The following is a 21,778-nucleotide window of genomic DNA, read 5'->3' as shown; positions in this document are numbered from 1 at the left end:
GAGTAATGAGCCGATTTGATAATTGAAATATTATCCGGCTGAAAATTAAATATGTTTACTATAATGAGTTTAAGGGCTTATTTAAATAAAATAATAAAATATATATATATATATATAATTTAGGAACTAAATAATAATGAGTTTAAGGACTTATTTTCAAAAAAAAATATAATTTAAGAACTTAATTTTCACGGGCAGGATTTGCATATTAAAAAGTTGACTTGTTTCCCAAGGTTTACACTACAAGGCTTTTGATCACGTTCATTGACTGCAAACTTCTGAATAGGCAGATGGAATCCACTATTCAGCTCCAAAAGGATGGTTTTACAAAAGATAACACCTGTCTTTTTATTCAGCGAAACATGCGGCAGAGATCGACGAAACGATTGACCTTACCACCGTATTTACACTGCATGCCTACTCTGCCTAAGATAAGTACACCATCAACACTTCCATTGATATTCCGATAAGACTGCCTAACTTTGTCTAAGACTAACACGAACAGTTACTTGTGCTGGTGCTTTCCCGTAACAGTTACAGGTGCATTGAGTTCTCACCGGAGGGCATTCACATGGGCCAACAACGATGCTACATCCCTCTTCTCCGATGGATACTTGACGGGCTTTGAGGAGTGTTTGGGGAAGAAGAGTATTGTTGGGAAGCTCCCCAACTTCAGTTCTCGCTGTGCATATTCCTTGTGTTCCCCGTCAGAGTAAGCCAACTTTTGGCTTAACCCATGGCAACAAATTACGAATAGTATTCACCCACCAGAAACGGCACCATGGTGCATAAAGAACAAGCCGCCAAGGTTCACTTCGGTTTTCCAATCTAGCCAGGTTCTCTATCCCAGTCCTGCTCAAGGAAACCAAGTTCTTGCTGTTAAAGATGTCTGGGATATTGGCACTCCCATTTGTTGTCGACATCCCATTTCCATAGCCGTTGAGGTGCAGCGCCGCTTTTTGTTCGATATTTCCATTATGGAAGCCACATTCCTTTGCCTTAGCATCCTCCTACCACCATCTTCCCTCCCTTTCATGCTGCCCTGGCAGCACCGGCCTTGTGCATGACTCACGCCCGATTGAAATGTAACCTTGCGAGTGCAAAGGATTGACAGGAACATCCATGACTTGGAGGAAGTTCCATATGTCATGGCCTTCCACATTGGCAACAGGATTCCATTTTACCAAGCTTCCAATTCCACCATCAATTCCTTCAAAGGATGGGTCCACCTGGACGACCGGGATTTCAGCTCTTGTGCCACGAGACTGGTCTTTTCTCTGCCCAGTGATCCAGGCACGGAGACCTTTAAGGGCTCGCCTTAAAGGCCTAACCTTCCTTACCCTGCAGCACTCCTGATGGCCGTCTTCAGAGAATGAGAACAGTCCTTTGGCTCGCACTAGTGCTTGAACTTCAACAGCATCAGGGAACATGTATTCAATGTGAATGCCATAGTGCTTCTCAACAGTGTCGAAAAACTGCTATGTCTCAGGTTAAGCCTCCCAGCTTCCAGGCTGAATACCCTGAAGGGCCGACCTGTTATTGTGGCATACTCGACCAAGGCGAAATTCTCAGCTCCACTGCACAAATGAACATTAACTACATTTAAGTTTTCATTGTAAATGATTATAAACCCCGGTAAAAGTAAAACTGTCTAAATTGAAACATTTTACTTGAGAGAATAGGTTCGATAAACACTATGTAGAAGAGACTGAATAGTATTACAAATAACAAGCCCATCTAGCTCAGTTGGTGGGTTCGAGCCCATTGTGGACACATTTCAGTTTTTAGTAATTTAATTTATTTACCAAATCAAGAAATTAGCACTACAAAAGGTGAAATTACCTGTAAGCGATGGCAATGTCATTCCCAAATTTGTCAAGAGCCTTCTCCATGATTTGAAGTGGGGAAGCAGTTTCCAACTCTTTTGCCAGTTTTTCGTAATCCTCTCCTACTATGTTGTTGCCAACCTCTACAATAACCCCAACAATTCCTTCACGTCGATGAATAAACGAAAAGATTAATTTCAAGCTTCTCACATTAATTTCAAGATTAATTTCAATACCTGGAGATGCCACTTTTGCAGCAAGGGGAACAACTGATTTGCTCCTTTCCGATTCTGCGGAAAGGGGTTTTGCCAATGATGGTCTCCGGCAAGCGGCCCTAGCCGTCGATTGAAACGAGAATTGATCTGACGGATTCAAAGAAGATGTCCATTGAGCTAATGTGTTTGAAATAACAAATCAAAAATTGCATTAAATCCCATTCAAATTCAATTAAACAAATTAAAGAACAAGGCAGAAAACTACACAAAACCCACAAATTTTAAACTCAATTTCTCAGAATTCAATCCCAAAGAATCAAAACTTAAATAAAAAATTAAGCAAATTAATCATTTGGGTATTCACATTTCACATTGCATGATCATGAGCACCAATTCCATTCAAATTTCATAACCAACAAGTGAAGTCGATGAGATCAGAGTCAGCTCAGACAGGCAAATGATAACGAACCCCGTACATTTCAACAACAATGATAAATAAATACAAAAAGTTTGCAAAAAAAAAAAATTAAAAGAGGGGGAGAGTGTTACGAGATTAACTTTGGGTTTGTGGGAAGAGAGCGAAGAGCGAAGAGCGAAGCAAAGATTGGGTGGAAGGAGGCGGAGCTAAGAAAGCCATGAGAGAAATCTGAATGCTTAGAGAGAGAGAGAGAGAGAGAGAGAGAGAGAGAGAGAGCGAGCCTGTGTAATGTGTTAGCGTGGAGAGCACAGGGGAAAAGCGTTAAAATGCGGTAACGGAAGCAGTTGACGAATGTCACGATTCATTGAACCTGGACGCAATCTCGTTCCTGAAGTCTCCACTACTTTATTTTCAGAGGGACGCGATTTCGTTCATGAAGCCTTTACTATTTTATTTTTAAAACGTAACGCTAAAAGGGTTAAAATTTTAAATTAAATTTTATAGATTAAATAATGTGGTTATTGATGATTATTTAATTATTGATTAATGTGTTTATTTTATATTTATGACATATCATTTAGTTTAAAATTTTAGTGTCCACAATATTACCCTATTTCAAACAACAACAAAGTTTTAGCTGTATGAATCCTAGAACGTCACGGTGCTCGACTTTGTGTCACGTCTTCCGTTAGACCTAAGTACTCCAAGTCTTTTTATAGAGTCTATTTCCAAATCTTTTTAGGTCTTCCTTTATCCATTTTGCCCTAAATTTTTGTCTCGTAATATCATCTTCTAACATGAGCGTTTACAATAATGATAAAACTAAATTAAACTTGTTATTATGACGGGCCAAGCCCAAACCAAACAAAGGTTATACTACAAAGTCCATGGGACTACCATTAGCAAGGCCCAAAAACATTAGAAGTCATTAGCCGATAAAGTATTCTTTTATATAAAAATTTAGAAGTGTGTATAAAGTAAAAAAAAATGTCTAGATAGCATATTATAAAATTTAAATTACATATTAATAAAATTTTAGTTGTCAACCAAAAAAACGAATAAAATTATTATACCTTTTTATATATAAAAAAAATAAATTAGGAAAGTCAAAATATGGGCATTAAAGTAATTTTCCACAAACAAGTTTTTGTTTTTTTGTTTTTCAACCTCACAACCATGTCACTTTATTAATACCGTAAATTCATTATCTCTCACATTTACATCCTAAATCTACTTTTCTTTTCCACATTTTCAAACTTCTCCGATGATGCACTAATTTATTTGACATAATTTAACATTGATAAATTAAAATTCCTTTTAAAATTTTAGATCACACAGTGTGTACTGAATCTAGTATTCAATTATGATGAATACTATGACTAGGCAACGGCTGACAATGGGGTAGGTCGGGAACCATCAACCTTCATTGAAATGCTTTTTCTTGTTAGAATAATTAAAAAAATTACTTTAATTACATGATATTGTATTTAAACAAAATGAAACACATCATATAATAATATAAGCAACATTAAATACTACAAAAATGACTCTTTAAGTTTGAACAAAGAAAAAGAAAATCTCTAGATCATAAAAAATCATATATGTTTGATATAATATAACCATTACAGTACGGTTTCGAGATGGAGGGTTCTCTTACCATATCCGTCACATTTGATTTAAAAAGTGCAAATTCCCGAGGTTATTCACACCTATAGGTATTTTTGCCATCCCTAATCGAGGACATACTTTGGAGGTGTATTCAATTCTTATGTTGAGGTATTTTAATGCATTTATAAATTTATGAATTTTGATGGAGTTTAATTGACTTCTAGAGATTCTATGTAAAGTTTTGAGTGAATTCCATCATTTTCTTTTCTCAAAAAAAAAATAATAATAATAATCCCTCATATTCTGAGGGAGAGCGGTAAGATTTGAGAATGCTTAAAATACATTATAAAATCTCTCCAACTCCCTCGAATTCTCCAACTTTTTAAAATCCTTTAAAAATAATTTCTAATTGAATGCACCTAGAATGTTATAAACTCATTTAAAATCCTGATTGAATACACCCAGATTGTCGATGCAAATTTCCACCATCTTCAATTTTGACGAAAAATGCACCTATAAAACAATCAACACCCTTGATCAAAGACCAAAAGCCTCACAAGCCCACAATGAGTGTGGGTGTTGGGGGGGGGTTTAGTCATTGGATCTCCGATTCCTAAGTTAGTCTCTCTGAAAAGAATGAGTGTTTAAGGTTTTCTATATGTAGAAAAGCTTACGAATTTTGGTGGAGAAATAGTATATTTATAGAGAGGCTGGCCCTATAGTTGCATTTTTGTGAGAATATTCCCAAGATATTGTGTAAATAATATCTTGGGATAATGGTGAAAATATAACAGATTGAATGTGATTGGGATTATTTACTTGAAATAGTTTGTCTTCAATTAGGAATGTATTAAAGATAGGATTAGGTAATTAATCATATCTTTAATGCCTTTAACTTTCCTTACCACGAGCAGGGGAGCTTTGAGCAGTCGTAGTTAGCTGCTAGAACTTACAAGGACATTGAGATGCACGTGGGGACGCTTGAGAGCCTTGCCCATTTAATGAAGGCAATCTTGTCTTTCTTGAGTAAAAGGTCCGCGTGTTGCCTTATGAATTTTTGGGATTTTTTTTTGGCTCTATAAATGCCCTCACACCTACTAGGCTGTTGGCAAAAAAGAGACGTCACAGTATGCTCTCTTTGCTACTACCACATTTGTGCTGCTTGCTAAGAAGGGGGAACTGCTTGAGTTTGATTTCTCAACTACCATAGATGAAGCAGTCGAGGATGGAGCTGCTGAAGATGAAGTGTTGGATGAACAAACTGTTCAGTGCAAAGTGGCTAATGAAGGCATGATGGTTACTGGAGAGCCCAAGGTCATCCAAACTGCTAAATGAGTAGTCATGCTTTGTTTTTCTTGTTTCGGATTTTGGCAACCTTTGTGCAAGTTTATCAATTTGCTAGAAATTTAATAAACTGCTTTCTTCGCTTTACTTTATCTTTGTTTTTCTTGAAACTTTGCTTGCTTGAAGCGTTTTGTGAAGCTTTTATCCATAAAACTGTTGGTTGGGTATACTGCTTAGACAAAAGCAGATGATCCCACGGAGTCACTATGGTCTTGAGTTCTGGCTTCTTGGGGCATTAAGCTATTGCGTTCGCCATAAGCTACTGAACCATAACCATTTTCTGCTTAGTTGGTCTTTGAGAATTCGATCATTTGAGCTACATGGCCTACATAACATGATAAATATAGGTGGGATATGAAAATCATTAACTAATCACATAAAAAAATGATTAGTGTGAAAATTCATGGGCAGTTTTCCTCATTCCGCTAAAAAGTAAACCCAAATGGGTGTCGGAGAATTAGTATACCCTTTCGCACTGGAGAGCATACCTAGATGGATGTCGGGGAATTAGTTTACCCTCTTGCATTAGAGAGCTTACCAAGATGGGTGTTGAGGAATAAATATACCTTCTCACACTAGAGAGCAAACCCAAATGAGTGTCAGAGAATTAGTTTACCTTCTTGCACTGGAGCGTACCCAGATGGATATCAAGGAATTTGTTTACCTTCTTGTATTGGAGAGTAGACCCAGATGGGTGTCGAGTAATTAGTTTACCCTCTCGCACTTGAGAGTTTACCCAAATGGTGTCGATGAATTAGTTTACCCTTTTGCACTAGAGAGCTTACCCAGATGGGTGTCAGGGAATTAGTTTACTTTCTTGCACTTGAAAACTTACCCATATGGGTGTCGGAGAATTCATTTACCATCTCGCACTGAAGAGCTTACCTAAATAAGTGTCAGGGGATTGGTTTACCCTCTCGCACTAAAGAGCATGGAACAGCATACCCAGATGGGTGTCGGGGGATCAATTTACCCTCTCATATTAGAGAGCATGAAAGTCATTGTTGTGAGTACAGTTGAGGAAATATGGATTGCTGGACAACTGAATCAATCATTAATTGTGAGGTCTTATTCGACTAACCATTAGTGGAACCTGCATAAGGGTGTAAGTAGGGAACGTCGTGCACTACTCCCAAACTTGATCCAAGTGTTATGCCATCCTTGAATGTTTTGCCTTGTGTTCCCTAGATGTTTGATTGGTGATTAGCTAAGAATATGAATGGATTGCAAGCTTCTTCACCCCCTAAGTTTTTCGCTAGCAGAGGGCTGCTAATAAAACCTTGTATTTTGCTCTGTTGCTAGATGCTTTGAAGTTAGTAATGTTGTTGGCCTAATCAGCGCAGCTGGGAGCCAGAGAGCATGAATCGGCGCTGCAGAGAGTCGCAGGACAAGTTTGGCATGAATAGGAATCGTTGTGCATGATAGGCGCAGCTGGAGCTACATAGCTAAGGCTAACTTGATCAATTGGTAGTATTGGGTCGTTGAAGGGCTGAGTTGCACATAGCGGGAGGCAATGCTCAACTGTTAGCGATGGGTTGCTCCGTGTATGGAACCGTCTAGGTAATGAGAACAATGCATGCTTCTGATCCCTGGTAGTTGGAGGAACTCTCCTGCAGGTTGGGCTACTGCACCCTTTTAGTGCTCATTTGCCCCCAACGTGCCTTCGGGCTAAGTTGCTGCGTTCGTTGAAATATCCGTTAATTTCTATGCCTTTATTGTCACGCGTTTGGATTGGGTGACTAAAGGTACAATTTGAGCTTCTGGGTTGCAATAATTAGTGCCAAAATCAAAGTTTTAATTTTTGGGTATCTCGTTTCCTCATCGATGAGAGCTTTTGAAATGTGGAATACAAATAATTGGGTCCCTAACTCATCTCGTATAAGGGTAGGGCTCACTACTAGTTAAGATACCACAAAATAGATGTATAAGTCTTCCATTGCTTCCAAGTTGGATAGTAAAAGAGACCGTGTCAAGTACTTCTTCAAGTCCTGTAATGTTTTCTCACACTTCGTCATTACATTTGTTTTGTCGTGCCTTCCTGATTGCCTTGAAAAAGAGCTTGCATCGGTAGGTAAATCGCGAGAAAAAACGGTTAAGTGTTGATGTTCGCCTAATCAGACCTTGTATCTCCTTTAGAGTACTAGGGAACTTCATATCTAGAATCGTGCGGATCTTCTTTGGATGTGCGTTTAGCGGGGTTGAGCTTCGTCGATGGTTTCAATGCGCTGGATAATACGGAGCTACTCTGCTATAAGCCTTTGTACTTCCTCCTAGATTTCCCTCTGCTAAGGCAGCGAAGCATTCGGCTACCCCCGGTGTTAACCTGCTGGTATATGTTACTCTTATGCATGTTCTGTCCGTCTGTGTCGCAGCTGTGGTGCATGTGGTTTGTTTGTAGCTGGTGAGCGAATTGCTGGCTGTCACGTTTGGCGTGGGCTGCCAGTTAAACTCGAGACGAACTGCTCTCATGCTTCCCTTGGTCCATCGTGTAGTTGCTTACTCCAGTGCCTCATAGGAAGATATCCTCTTAGGCCAGAGTGTGGACCCAACCTATAGTGCACACTAACTTATGGGTTGAGTCGTGAATGAACGTTTTTCTGTGTATTAAGGCAGGAGATAAAGTTTTCATGAGGGCCAAGACAAGAGTATACATTGCCTGAACGCTCGGTTCGTGGCAGGTAGAAAGACTGCTTACAAGAACGTCGCTAGAAAAAGTCACGATCATCTGCCCTTGTTCTGTTTCTGAACACCTCATCTAAGACGCACTGCATCTCGATGTGCTCAAATAGCTTATTCACCAAGGTTGTCTCATGCGGGAAGGCACTGGTTCGGTCAGCAACCTGCTGGGACAAGTGATGTTCGTCATTTGGGGTGGAAAGGTTTAAATAACAGACATCTCCATATATGGTTGAAGTGTAATGAGCTGTAGGTACAAAACTTGGGCCTTGAACGGGTATACCTGCGAAAATATAGGGTGAAAATATCCCTGAGTCAATCGTCGATCCGGTGGTCGAAATCCAAATCGCCTGAAGTGGTCTCGGTCTTGGGATGGGTAGTCATAACAGGTCACAAGGTGGGCCAGCCTATTTGGCTAGCTAGGCCATGCGTAGGGCTTGCGCGTGGGTCATCTACCCCTTAGCTTGCACTGCACGCGTCGTGGCTTGGCTTAAGCTTGCGTTGTCTGGCCTACGTGGCCTGCTGCTGCAGTTACTGCAATGGGTTGGCCTTCTTGCCCTAGGTGTGATGTGGCAGCTGCTCTAGTTTAGGCCTCTTACCAGTGGCTTGTAGGTATTAAGGCAGCGAGGTGGGGTGCTGTTTGGTGGCCCAGTGATGGCTGCTAGGCAGTGGTCCTTGTCGTGGGCTGCTAAGCAGTGGCTACAGCAGTGGTATGGCTTCGCAAAGGTAGTGTTCCTCTTCACTCCTCTGTCTAAATCCTTGAATGTAAGAAGTTTCATTCGTTATAGTTTCTGAATTTCCCGTCATCGTATTTCTTCCTAAGGCTATTCAAAAAATAAGAGTAGGAACGTGTGGGAAAATCTACAGATGAAGGAAAAATTAGAAACATTGAATGCGAGGGTCTTCTTCAAGCGTTTGAATCAAACTCTCAATGAAAGCACTAATTTGTTGATGCAAGTTTCTGCCTTCTTCAGTCTTGACGAAAATTCACATGCAAAACAATCAACAATTTTGATCAAAGACCAAAAGCCTCACGCGCCCACGATAGTGGGGGGTTTTGGCCAATGGATCTCTGATGCCTAAGTTAGTCTCTCTGAAAAGAGTGAGTGTTTAGGGTTTTCTATATGTAGAAAAGCTTATCGAATTTTGGTGTAGAAATATGGTATTTATAGATAGGGCGACCGACCTAGGGTTGGATTTTTATGACAATATTCTCAATATATTATGTAAATAATATCTTGGGATAATGGTGAAAATATCTCAGATTAAATTTGATTAGGATTAGTTACTTGAAATAGTCTGTCTTCAATTGGGAATGTGTTAAAGACAGGATGTGGTAATTAATCTTATCTTTAAAGCCTTTGACTTTTCTTTGTCACGAGTAGGGGAGTTTTAAGCAGTCGTAGTCAGCTGCTAGAACTTATAGGCATGTTGAGCTACGTGTGGGGACGCTTAACAGCCTTGTCCATTTAATTAAGGCAATCTTGTCTTTCTAAAGTAAAAGGTCCACATGTTGCCTTGTGAATTTTTGGAATTATTTTCAACTCCACATAAATTTTCAGAGAATCACATAAAATCCTGATTGAATACTCTAAATTTGTAAAAAATATTAAGATCGCTCCAAATCCCATTTATTATTATTTTGTTTTATTGAGAAAAAATCCCAATTGAATTGTCATTTTTTAATTTTTTTGAATGATTCAATAAATATATTCAGATGATAATGGTCAAAATAGTTATGAACATTCATTAGTCAATGAATCTCAATCTACTACTATTTCTCTTCCTAAAGTTGGAAAAGGTCTACTACTCCCATTTCCTCTCTTTTTGATAAGCAACGCGGTAGACGACAACCAGAAGCATGACGATATGGTAAACATCAAGAATGCGGTGTCGGCAATTAGCCAGTGTAATATGTTGCCCTTTTGCACTTATTGAATCACCCTCCTTGCAAATAAAAGTATTTAGAGTGTCGTACTATTAAGAAACAATGTGGAGAGGCTCTCATTTATTCAAATGAATAGGATTCTCTCTTCTCCAAATTCCCTTCTTCTATAGTTCCTTTTATTTGAACGGCCACAATTAAACCATGTCAACTTCTAGTATTGACTTCTTTATAGATAGAAAGAAAAAGTGGAAAGTGAAAGGAGAATGAACAGGAGGGAAGGTGAGTTGGAGGAAAGAGAATCATACTCCTTACTAATAAGAATAATTAAGGATTTAGGCATAGACATTTGGAGTATGGTGAATTCATCAAATGCTTGGGCCATATAAATCTCTATTGTTCAGTACTACTCATTAAAAATTTCAAAGTTATATGTACAAAATCAAATTTCATAATAACCAAGTGAGATTGTTAAAAATCTGCCCTAAAAAGCAATCATAAGATGAACTTTATGGGCATTTCCAAGATTAAACTTGTTTAATAAGGGGAAACTTGATATAAGTCTAATTTTTTGAGCCAATAGTAGGGATAGTCAAGTTTATTAAAATAAGTCCAATATGTTATATTTAATTATCAATTGTTATCTGTTCAATGATAAGATTTATTATAAAAATCAAATTTCTTCCCAATTATCTCTTTGCTTATTTCTTTTTATTTATCTTTTTGTTATTTCTCGTTCTTCCTCTTGCTTTAAACCTCATTTATAGATTTTATTTTTAATTTTTATAATCAACCTATATAACAGGTTAATTATATTTATCTACTTATATGACAGATTCTTTTTTTTATAATCAACCTGTCACAGATTAATGTGTCTTACTTGTAGGTATGTTATGTTTTTTCTATCTTTTAATTAGGTTTCATATCTCATGTATAGGTATTATATACATTCATATATTTGTTACCTGAGTTAGGGTAGAATGTTTTGCAGATAAATTTATGTTAGTATATTAGTTTTTTTTGTTAAAAGATATTAAATATATTTTTTTGGAGTTGGAAAATGCATAATATTAGCATATTTTAATTGATTTTTAATATTTTTAGAAAATATAAAATGAGTATAAAAGAAATAAAAACATATAATTAGATAACTGGACTGACTCCTAAAAACACTCTAGGTTTTTAGACCTGGATCTAAAAGCCCCTAAAATAATTAAAGAACAAAAGATTTTATATATATAGTTGTCTTGTTAAAAGTTATATGCTTAAGCAATGAGTCCATATGAATATGTAATAGAGAGTGTAATCTAAAGAAGATAGATTCATGAGAGTTTTCTCTCTCATACTGATTTCCTAAAAGTTCATGATCATAGGATTTCCAATTAGGCATTGGCAATCCACAAAGGTCACATGCTATGTCTTTTAGAAGAAGTAACTAGTGTTGAGTCGCTGATATAAAAGACATTACGACAAGTATGTAGGTACTCTATATAAGTAAGGGTTTCATTCAATATTGTGACGTACTGGTTAAAAACCAATAGAAGAGTTTTGTCTAAGAGTGCTTGAAGAACCTAAGATGAATCAAGAAGATCTCCATCGATCTTGTGATCAGGGTTATGTGGCAATACCCACAAAAAATTAAGGGACTATTCACTATTCGCTCTCGTGGGGGTCTTTCGTACTCAAAGAAGAATTATTGAGCATACTAAAATCTAGTGATTGGGTTCAATATTCATGAAAAATCGGGTTTGAAATTATCCATGTTATGAAACCAAAATAGCCTCATAAAAAAAGGGTTAAGGACCTCCAACACCTATAAATAAAAGCTTCTTTCGGTCTCTCTTTGGCAAAATGGAACGTAGAAGTCTGCAAGAAAGAACTTGAGTAGCCATGGATATCGCTTGCAAACTTGCTATAATTGAGCACAAAAAATACATTATGTGGAAAACCAGAAGCTGCAACCGTAGCAGACACTGGGTTCGTTTTGGGAACACCTGCCTACTATCGATCCAATTATCATACGAGATCGTAAGCTTAGTACTCTTCGGGCGAATAGGTGAGTTGCAACACAGTACTCCTTAGTATAACCTTCAAATAATAGCAATTGGACCTTAGAAAGAATCCCCTCGATGCTACTAAGATCTTCTAAAATCTTTTGCCACTGTAGTGGCTTAAGTTAGAGTACAACATCAAATAACCGTGTCATGATACAATGATTATTTGCAGAGTTTTGTAGACATGCAAGAATGAAAAATTCTTTTTTTTTTTTTTTTTTATGAAGTTCTCACTGTAAGAGAGTTACCAAACTCATCTCGTGTTACATGTCGCGGGGTTTGCTCCATGCCCGACATTGTTGTAGATAGCAACATGTCATCCGATGGTACAAGAAAAACAATACGACAGACTCATCCACGGTGTACTTCATCAGGCGAGATCCTAGTGAGTCTACCAAACCCACGACAACCTCCGGTTGCCAATGGAACATATAGATTTTCTCCATATCTATAAACCACCAATGGCACCACATGCACATACTAACCACAACTATATCCAGAAGACACGTAGTGTAAAGTAGCTTTTTCAATTTAAGTGATTAGACCCGTTATATTCTATTGTAGTGATTCGCTAGTTATCTATGTCATTTTTTTCGAAAGAAAGTGTACTAAAGCCATCGCAACTTATCATAAAATGCTAAGACAAACCCCTTTCCACGACAAAATCAAGGAGCATCTCGATACGCACAAGAATTTTAATAAAATTAGCTCATATGTATCTTCTGTGGACCTAGTTTAGTACAATTGTGTGTTTTTATTATATATACTACAGATTAACAAGATCATCTTGCACTCTTCCATGTATATTTGTCCTTTTGTGTTTTAATAAAAAAATAAGTGCACGATAACCTTTTTGAAGCGTCAATAACAACTTTTTTTATATAAAGGTTATTCTTTTAGTAGTTTTCATGCCTTCCACAATGAGCTAGAAAATTGAGTTTATTCCAATTTTATAGGAATCAAACCACAATCCACCCAGACACGATCATCATAAATGGTTCGTGTGACGGGAATAGAGGTGGGGCTCGGAATAATCTAAGTCTACAATAGGCTAGAAAATTTTAGTTCTATGAGAGTGATTCTAATTGAGCTCAATATTTTGAACTCATTGTAATACATATCATACTCATTACTCATATTACTACAGCAATATTGTTATAATTACTAACTCTTTTTAACACGTCGGCCAACCCAAATAAAAATATTGTCTTTTACCTTGAGAGTTGCTAGCTATTAATACCGTAAAGGATCAATCATGCACTTATCTTTAGTGTAAAAAATCAAATGTATGGCCTCCTTTTCGCCTTATGTAAAATTAATTTTTCCATAGTGAATGAACATCATCAGATTCTTTTAATACAACTAATTATCTAGATCGTGCATGCCTAGCCAAGTCAAACGATGGACGAAAGAACTTCTCAACTTCATATAGAGGTCCAAAATTTGACCAAAATCATGAAAATACTTGGCATGGGAGAGGATTATTCAATGCAGTAATTTTCAATCGAAGAAAAGTCAGAAAAACCCAAGAGTTATAAATAGGCGACAACCGATCTGAATATATACAAGTTTTGGAAGTTTGGAATTATCACATACTTTCATTCGAACCTTTTCCTTATAGTCCAAGAAAATATATGTACATTTATACAACAATGGTGATCAAGTCCGAGCAATTGGTGTGTGGTATTCTTCTGTTCCTCTCTTTGGTAAGCTGTCTGTGTAACCTAGCTAATATGCCATCAGGATCATCTTTTTAGATTTTTCAAGTTTTTATAACTAGTTAAGCAACTTATTTATCCAGATTATTCGTATTTAGAATCGTTAATGGCATACTTTTGGACGAATATCGATACTATTAGTTGTTCTGGTTTTCCTCATTCTATAAAAATACTGATATCTCAATAAGTCAATATTCAATAATTAAATTATTTGAGGTGATTAATGAACATCATCTGTATATGTTAATGATCAGATGGGATCAAGTATGGCAGCTCGGGCAGTACCCCATGACGATGTGTTAGAATGGGTACAGAAAGATAGTCGTCGTTTCCTGCGTGCTAATATCAGAGTTAGTGATCTTGATCGCACCATTAAGTATGTATTTAATTTGGCAAAGTATTCTTGCATGCATGCATGCAAATTCGTTTCAGGTTAAGCTTGTTGTAATACATAATTAATTAATTTTTTTCTCAAAATATTATTTCTCAGGTTTTACACAGAACTTTTTGGATTGAAAGTATTGAGTAGAAAAGATTTCCCAGAAGAAAAATACTCAAATGCAATCGTTGGGTTTGGACCTGAAGAATCTCACTTTGTGATAGGGCTCACATGGCATCGTATGTTAATCTTCACTCCAAAACTTTGTCTAAATTGATCAAAACATATATGTATTCATATATATACACATAGGAGGCAATTGAACTCTTAAAGAAACCCTAATATTTTATGCGTGTATGTACTAGCAAATACTGATTTATTACTCATACGATCTTAATTCGCAGACAACGCAACGGACAAGCTAGACATCGGAACAGCCTTTAGTCACTTTGGAATTGCAACTCAAGATGTATGTATCATATTGTTCATTAACTCTCGCTGAATAGTAAGTTTGAAACTTTGAGGAGTAGTGACCGTTTGGTTAACATCTTCGTTTCTGTGTGTTTGTATCAACCTTCAGATTTATAACACGGTTGAAAAAGTTCGAGCCAGTGGCGGTGTGATCACTCATGAACCCGGGTCCCTCGTAGAAGGGGGTACCGTTTACGCCTTCATGAACGATCCTGACGGCTACAGTTTCGAGCTCCTCCAGAGGCCGCCAACTCCAGAACCACTTTCTCATATATGTCTTAATGTTATTGATATAAATCGGTCTATTGAGTTCTACAACAAGGTTGATTTTGCGTACTCTCTCATAAACCCCCTTATTCCCTCTTAGCTATGATTATCAGAATGCTTACACAATTGCATTTTTTGCTGAAACGCCATGTGCAGTCCTTGGGCATGAACCTACTACTAAAGTTTGACGTCCCTCAAGAGCAGGTATATATGTGTGCGTGTAAATATACATTTTTTTCTTTTACCTTCTAGGTCAGTTTTATACTTTCTTTTATATGACGACATTGGTGGTGAGAGTTTGGACTAAACTAGATAATAAGCCAACTATAAATTGATATAGAGTACTGTCATTCACTCAAATAATCATAAATTCGTGCCAAACTCATCACGGAGAGTTAAAACATGTCTCACTTACAAGTTGAGAGAAAAACCACTAAATTGTAGTGCTGATAACGGGATTCATTTTACTTTGTAATATATGCACAACAAATGTTATATTAATTATTATTTTGTGTTGCAGTATACCGTAGGTATGGTGGGGTATGGATCCAATCTCACTCAAACAGTTGTGATCGAGTTGAAATACAATTATAATGTGACGGCATATAGGAGAGGAAATGGTTACGCACAGGTGAGCTACACCCATGCATATTTATGCATTTCATTCAGTCAAACACACAAATGAAAGAAATTGCAAAGCGCGTTGAGTCGTTGCCTTTGATTTGGCCAAAAATTTGAATCCAAAATCTGTTGACCTTGTTTCATCAAGATGTCTATTGACTTTCTTGACTCATTCTCTACTTTACAAACCAAAAATACACACTTGCCTCGCCTCCTAACCATTGATTAAGGATAAATTCTAGCGTCTAAAAACCGAATCACGTCAACCCTACAGCCGAAACACCAAAAAAACACATTTACCTCAACACCCCCTCAACACCCCCTCAACCCCCAAAAAAAACAAATTATCGAACCCACCAAAACCCCTAGTCCCGAATGAGGATTCTCCGGATCCTCTTTGTGAGGATCCTAGGAAGAATTTCAAATCGTATCCGTTCATCGTACATCGTGCAAACAGAAATCATTTTAAATATTTTTATTTAAAATTAAATATAAATAGTACCTAACGAAAACTAGTTGCACGATATAAGATGAACAGACACGATTTGAGGATCCGGAAAGAATCCTCATCACCTAGTCCCACCTCCCTCTCTGTTTGGCCCCTTCGTGTCTAGGGTTTTGTTGAGTGACTGCAATTAAAAATTAATCCTTAGGGATTTCTATGTTCTAATTTTATTTTTGTCCAACATTGTATTTGAAGGTTGCTATTGGCACTGATGACGTGTACAAGAGCGCAGCAGCTGCAAAACTGGTTATCCAGGAAGTTGGAGGGAAAATAATAAGACCACCAGGTCCAATCCCAAAAATTCACACCAAGATCACAGCATTCCTTGATACAGATGGCTTTGAAACGGTAAGGAACTAGAAAACCACATGAAAACTATATTCTTTGATTCTTTCATGCTTTTATGTTGGAAAGATTCGAAACCTGGACATATCCTAGTCCTAACTCATTGCGTCACTCTCTTTCACACTGCTTGAGTTAACCGGCAAAGGCAACATGAACCTCCTTTCATTGCATAACTCAAAGATATATTATTTTTTATGGGCGCAAGCTTACAGAAACATTTCTTGTTAACCCTCTAGGTGTTGGTAGACAATGAAGACTACCTGAAAAGAATCGAAGAAAGAGCGGTAAAGCAAAATCCATAGCATTTGGTACTGCTCATGTATTTCTAGTTGAATAAAGAAGCCCTGATTCGAATATGTTTTCGTTCTACTTATGTCCCTTTCTCCAATTGTTTCTCTGCATCCTTGTTAGGTTTTCTTTTATTCGTTCTTTTCTGTTTCTAGGTTAACGATTCATTTTGCCTTACTGTAACTAAGCAAACTTTATTTGTCCAAATAAAAAATAATAAAAATGAGCAAGCCTGTATTCTGTTTGTACCTTGTAAGTTTTCCCTCCTTCAACAGCTTTTTGAAGCTATCTTCAGTGCATTCGCCGCAAGGTATGATCTTCAATTCAGAACAGAGTGCCAAGATTTCATAATGATCCAGATGCTTAAAAATCCCCGGGTCTCGATCATAATCCTGATAGCATGAATTTTAAATTCAGAAAGAAGAAAAATGAAATGATGTAGTCAGCAATCTTGATTAAACAATCCATATTTTCAACACCTCGCCACCCTACATCAATTGAAAGGGAAGACATGCCTCCCACAATTCTCACCAATATACATAACATTATCGTATGATAAAGGAAACGACTAAGCAAGAAAAAGAGAATGCTGTGCTTATGCCACCTGCCAGTATTAATGTTTATTTTACCTTTTCTGTGACTATAACAACTGGCTTGGAACCAAATGCATCCTCCAGTTGTCTTAGTTTCTTCCTGATCATTTCAATATCCTAGATTCACAACAAAAAGACGAAGTCACCACATTAGCGTCCAAATCAACATTTGACCAACCCTGCGGGCTATATTCTGTTTTAATGTAGCATTACCTGCCATCTACTTGTGTCTGACCAGAAGATTAAAATTAGATTATATTGACGAGACTGGATGGTAATGACAAAGAATAACATATTTTACATTTTTTGGAGGGGCAAAGGCAGCACGGACTCTAAAAAGCCCACAACAATTTTACATTTTACTTATGCAGTAAGCATATAAGGTATAAAGGTGTCTCTCCATCATTTGGTTGAACAAAAACTGTACAGGACAATAATCTCATGTCGAAGAAGAGGAAGATTGTACCTTGGGCTGAAATATGTGGTGGTCACTGAATTCAAGTCGATCGACATAGAATGCTCCTATCTGCAGCAAGTTATCCACATTAGAGATACAATCACAGATAATAGAAACAAACCAAAGGGTAAAGAAATAAATTGTACCCACAGAAATTGTCGCAAGACCAAAAAAAGAAGACCTTTAAGCTTCTTGGAATCTCCTCCAAGAAGGAAATTTGAAACTTAATTGACCATCAGTAGAACACACAAAAATATGTTTATATATGTACAGGAGAGATGGGCAAAAGTATAATACCTTCTCCATTCCCTTCACAAATGCATCCGCAGAACCAATGGCAGAAACACATAATACAATGCTGTTAGACAAAGCTGTAAGAGGTTTTCTGGAGTTGACATTTCCCACGTCGGAGAAAAAGCAGGGATCCATTTTAGTGAAGAATATTGGAACAGATTTATTAACTTCTCTTAGCATTAATTCTATATCTATGAGCTTTTGTCCTGAAACCTGCGAGATTTACAAGCATAAAATTGTCAATTAATGACTTTCCCTGGCTAACATACACAAAGTTACCAAGGGCACCCAAGGCATATAATCTTTAAGCCACTTTTTTAACCTTGAAATAAAAGGTCAGTTTATATACCAAATCTGCATGATGGAGCACAGCAGCATCTGCCCGTCTAAGTGCATTCAAAGGTTCCCTTAACGGTCCACGTGGTGTTAAGTGACAGTTGCCCCATAGTGTTAATCCATTAATCATTAGAATCTCCAGATTACGCTGCAGGCTCCAGTGCTGTCTTCCAAATTTTTATAGCATAAAGCAAGAGCATAGCACTTCAATGAGCATAAGACAACTATAAGAAAAAGTAACAAAAAGTAGCAACTAGGAGTTGGATTACAGATTCATGGACTTAGCATCCAGAACACATATTTACAAAATTAAAAATAGTAGCAGAGCAAAAGAAGCTCTACATGTTAAAATGTAAATATGTTAAACAGTTAAAGTCTGATTTAGGCCAATTTGGCATGCCCCTCAAACTTCTCTATGAACAGCCATAAAAAGCCCCCCTTCCTTTGCCATTCGGCACATCCCATATCAAGGATAGAGATAAAATATATAACTATACCTGCATTCCGTCATCCAGAACTACAGCACCAATTTTTTGTGAACTAGGATGATTTCCCACTTTCTGTCCTAGGTTAAGTCCATCAGCGTATTTACTTGTAGAGTAAGGATCAACATAACCATATTTTTCAAAGAAATGAGCAGCGATAGCTGCCCGATTTGCACCCACACCTATCTTCACAGGCTTTCCAAGCAAATGCCTACGAAGCATTTTAGCTTCATCCCCACCAGCATAACCCTACCAGAGGCGTTTCACAAAATCTCGGGTCAGACTACAGAAATATCACTTGAAAATTCATTGACACTTTAAATAACACCTAAAAATTCATAGACAGAAAAACCAAAATAAAGTACCCTGGTAAGAATGAGAGGAGAAATTCCCGAATCAGCTAAAAACCGCGCAATGAACTCCACCATTGGAGTTTTCCCGTTGCCTCCCCATGTCAAATTCCCAACACTTATCACTGGCACCGGTAACCTTCAAATCAGTAACTCCCTTTTAATTATCGCTAAAATCAACAATTGACTAAATATATAATTATATCAAACAAGGGCCCTGCATTGATTCCATCTAAATTCTACAGTGTTTGATTTCGGAGAAATTCGCAAAAAGCCCAAATAAAAGTTGGAAATAAACAGAAATTCAAGCTTGAATTTGGTTGCAATAGCTGCCCTAAGTGAAACGAATCATTAGGGTTTCAACCAGACAATCTAATTATTTGAGCTTCTAAACAACACCAACAGACAAACACTTTATGGACCGTTTGGTTGCTGAGAAACTGTGAGAAAATGTAGCACAATTGGAGCACGCACTTTTGAATGTGATACAAATTGATATTGTATTTCAATTTTCCGAGCATCCAAACAAGAGATAAATAATGAACCGGGGATTGGAAGAGTACCGGTGCTTTGTGCAGAGGCCATAGTGGTAGAAGGAGCGGCGGAGGGAGAGGGCGAGCCTGCAGAGAGAGGAGGCGAAGGAGAGGACAGGGATAAGAGAGCGGTGAAGATGAGTAAGCTTAGTGTGGTCCTGAGTGTAGGCGATCTCGCTCACCGCTTTCCTCAGTTTCTCCATTGAAGACGACCAAGCCAAGCAAGCACTGATGCACTGTCCATGAAAGAGAGGGAAAGAAGGAGGAGTTGTTTTTTTAGGCGAATTTTCATCAAAATGTTTGTGCTAAGTTTATTTTAATCAATAATTATATTATAATTTTATTTAATAAAAAACTAAATATTAATGAAAAATTCTTAAATTTAATAAAAATTACAAAATAACTTAAATTTTAATGAAAATAATACAATTTTAATAATAATAATAAATTGATGCAAGGGACTTGTGCGTCCATCACAAACATTGTTTGTGAAACTAAACACTATTTATGAAATTGAACGGTACTACAATATTTATTGGTTCAAATTCATAAACAGTGTCTAGTTCTTGGTCCACTTTCATAAATAGTGCCTAGTTCTTGGTCATGCTTCATAAATAGTGCATAATTATTAGATCCAGTTTTATAAATAATGTATAGTAATTGATACAGTTTCATAAACAGTGTCTCTTTCTTGGTCCGGTTTCATAAATCATGTCTAATTATTGGTCATCTTTCATAAATATTGTCTTATTCTTAGTCATGTTTCACAAATATTGTCTAATTCTTAATCCAGTTTCATAAATAGTTTCCACGTATTGATTTAGCTTTGGAAATAGTGACTAGTTCTTGTTTTCGTTTCATAAATAGTCTATACTTATTGAATCAATTTCATAAATAGTATCTACTTATTGGTCTAGTTTCATGAATAGTGTCTACTTATGGATCAAGGTTTATAAATAGTATTTAATTCTTGGTTCAGTTTCATAAGGCTTGAAACTTAGACCTTTTAGTCCTATAAAAGCACCCATTGTGCAGAAAACAATGAACCCAAAAATGATCCTTTAGACCAAAACCTTGAAAAGATTATGTTCTCAGTAATTATATTTAAAAAGGGTTTTTATCACAAATGGTCCAAGAAATTGACCTTCACCATCAAGATGGTCCCTGAAATTAAAAATCAATCAATATAGATCCTGAAAATAGGTGTCACAAATCAATGTGGTCCTTCCGTCACAATTCTATTAAAAATTTCATGAAGTGCTGATGTGGCACATAAATGAGTCCTACAAGATTTACGGGTTTTAATCACAACTGGTCCCTGAAATTGACCCACACCATCAAGATGGTCCATGAAATTGACCCACACCATCAAGATGGTCCATGAAATTGACCCACACCATCAATATGGTCCCTGAAATTGAAAATCAATCAATGTAGTCCTTGAAAATAGGTGTCGCAAATACATATGCTCATTCCTCAACTATTCTCTAAAAAAATTTGTTATGTGCTAATGTGAGTTTAATAATTAATTAAAAAAGTTATCTAAATACCTTTTTGCACAATGGAATTTTTTTCTTATAGTAGGGCCTACTCCGAAGAGAGATCTCTTCCATAAATTCTCAAAGACACAAGGTTTAACCAAGGCCTAAGAGGGGGTGTGGACATATTTTTCCTACCAACAATAGACGCACATCAGTTATAATCTCATTATCTCAAGGCAGACTTCGTCGTTCTTTGCATCACCAAACCACCAGGGAAGCACCGAACAAGCTCTTCAAGATTAAGATTATGAGGATGTTGATCACCTAAATGTTAATGGTGATGTCTCAGAAGTCGTTGCCAATTGACCAAGCCGTCACCAAAGCTAATCTCGATCAAGTTCGATTCGGTGAAGGATGTCAAAGTGTGTAAAGATGAGTGTATTGATTTTTTTTTTTTTTTTAGGCAATAGAGAGTGAATGAGGTAGAGAAATGTGGACTGAGATTGGAGGTGATTGCAGGACTAGGTTTTTGAGTTGACAATTTTTTTATTAACTATTAAATTATTAATCCTATTTTGTAATTTTTTTTTAATTTAATTAGACTTGTATAACCCATTTATGTGTCATAT

The 21,778-nt window shown here is 37.0% G+C and overlaps 2 protein-coding genes and 1 pseudogene across 3 annotated transcripts; 1 reads left to right on the top strand and 2 right to left on the bottom strand.

The window, feature by feature from the left end:
• Nucleotides 1–234: 234 nt before the first annotated feature.
• Nucleotides 235–2,776, bottom strand: LOC125468390 (annotated as a pseudogene).
• A 10,830-nt stretch (nt 2,777–13,606) lies between these two features.
• Nucleotides 13,607–16,888, top strand: LOC125468392 (lactoylglutathione lyase GLX1-like). Its single transcript, XM_048564060.1, has 9 exons — nt 13,607–13,732; nt 13,999–14,120; nt 14,235–14,362; nt 14,528–14,592; nt 14,704–14,916; nt 15,018–15,065; nt 15,382–15,492; nt 16,183–16,335; nt 16,569–16,888. The coding sequence occupies exons 1-9, from the start codon at nt 13,661–13,663 to the stop codon at nt 16,632–16,634; spliced, it is 978 nt and encodes a 325-aa protein (XP_048420017.1). The 5' UTR covers nt 13,607–13,660; the 3' UTR covers nt 16,635–16,888.
• LOC125468391 (probable tetraacyldisaccharide 4'-kinase, mitochondrial) lies at nt 16,250–19,959 on the bottom strand. Of its 2 annotated transcripts, none has more exons than XM_048564057.1 (9): nt 19,699–19,959; nt 19,151–19,274; nt 18,798–19,034; nt 18,314–18,463; nt 17,968–18,177; nt 17,680–17,739; nt 17,250–17,330; nt 16,870–17,012; nt 16,250–16,592 (listed from the first exon to the last, which is right to left on the bottom strand). In XM_048564057.1, the coding sequence occupies exons 1-9, from the start codon at nt 19,869–19,871 to the stop codon at nt 16,589–16,591; spliced, it is 1,182 nt and encodes a 393-aa protein (XP_048420014.1). In that variant the 5' UTR covers nt 19,872–19,959; the 3' UTR covers nt 16,250–16,588. The 2 variants fall into 2 exon arrangements, with proteins under 2 accessions (XP_048420014.1, XP_048420015.1); XM_048564058.1 differs by having other exon boundaries at nt 19,151–19,260; nt 19,699–19,872.
• Nucleotides 19,960–21,778: the final 1,819 nt, after the last annotated feature.

Source organism: the organism of the source record quoted next, unplaced genomic scaffold (genome assembly GCF_019419815.1).
Source record: "Pyrus x bretschneideri cultivar Hongxiangsu unplaced genomic scaffold, Pyrus_bretschneideri_v1 Contig38, whole genome shotgun sequence".
NCBI classification, from domain to species: domain Eukaryota; kingdom Viridiplantae; phylum Streptophyta; class Magnoliopsida; order Rosales; family Rosaceae; genus Pyrus; species Pyrus x bretschneideri.
The sequence above is the reverse complement of the archived record's forward strand: the minus strand, read 5'-3'. Positions and strand labels throughout refer to the sequence as shown.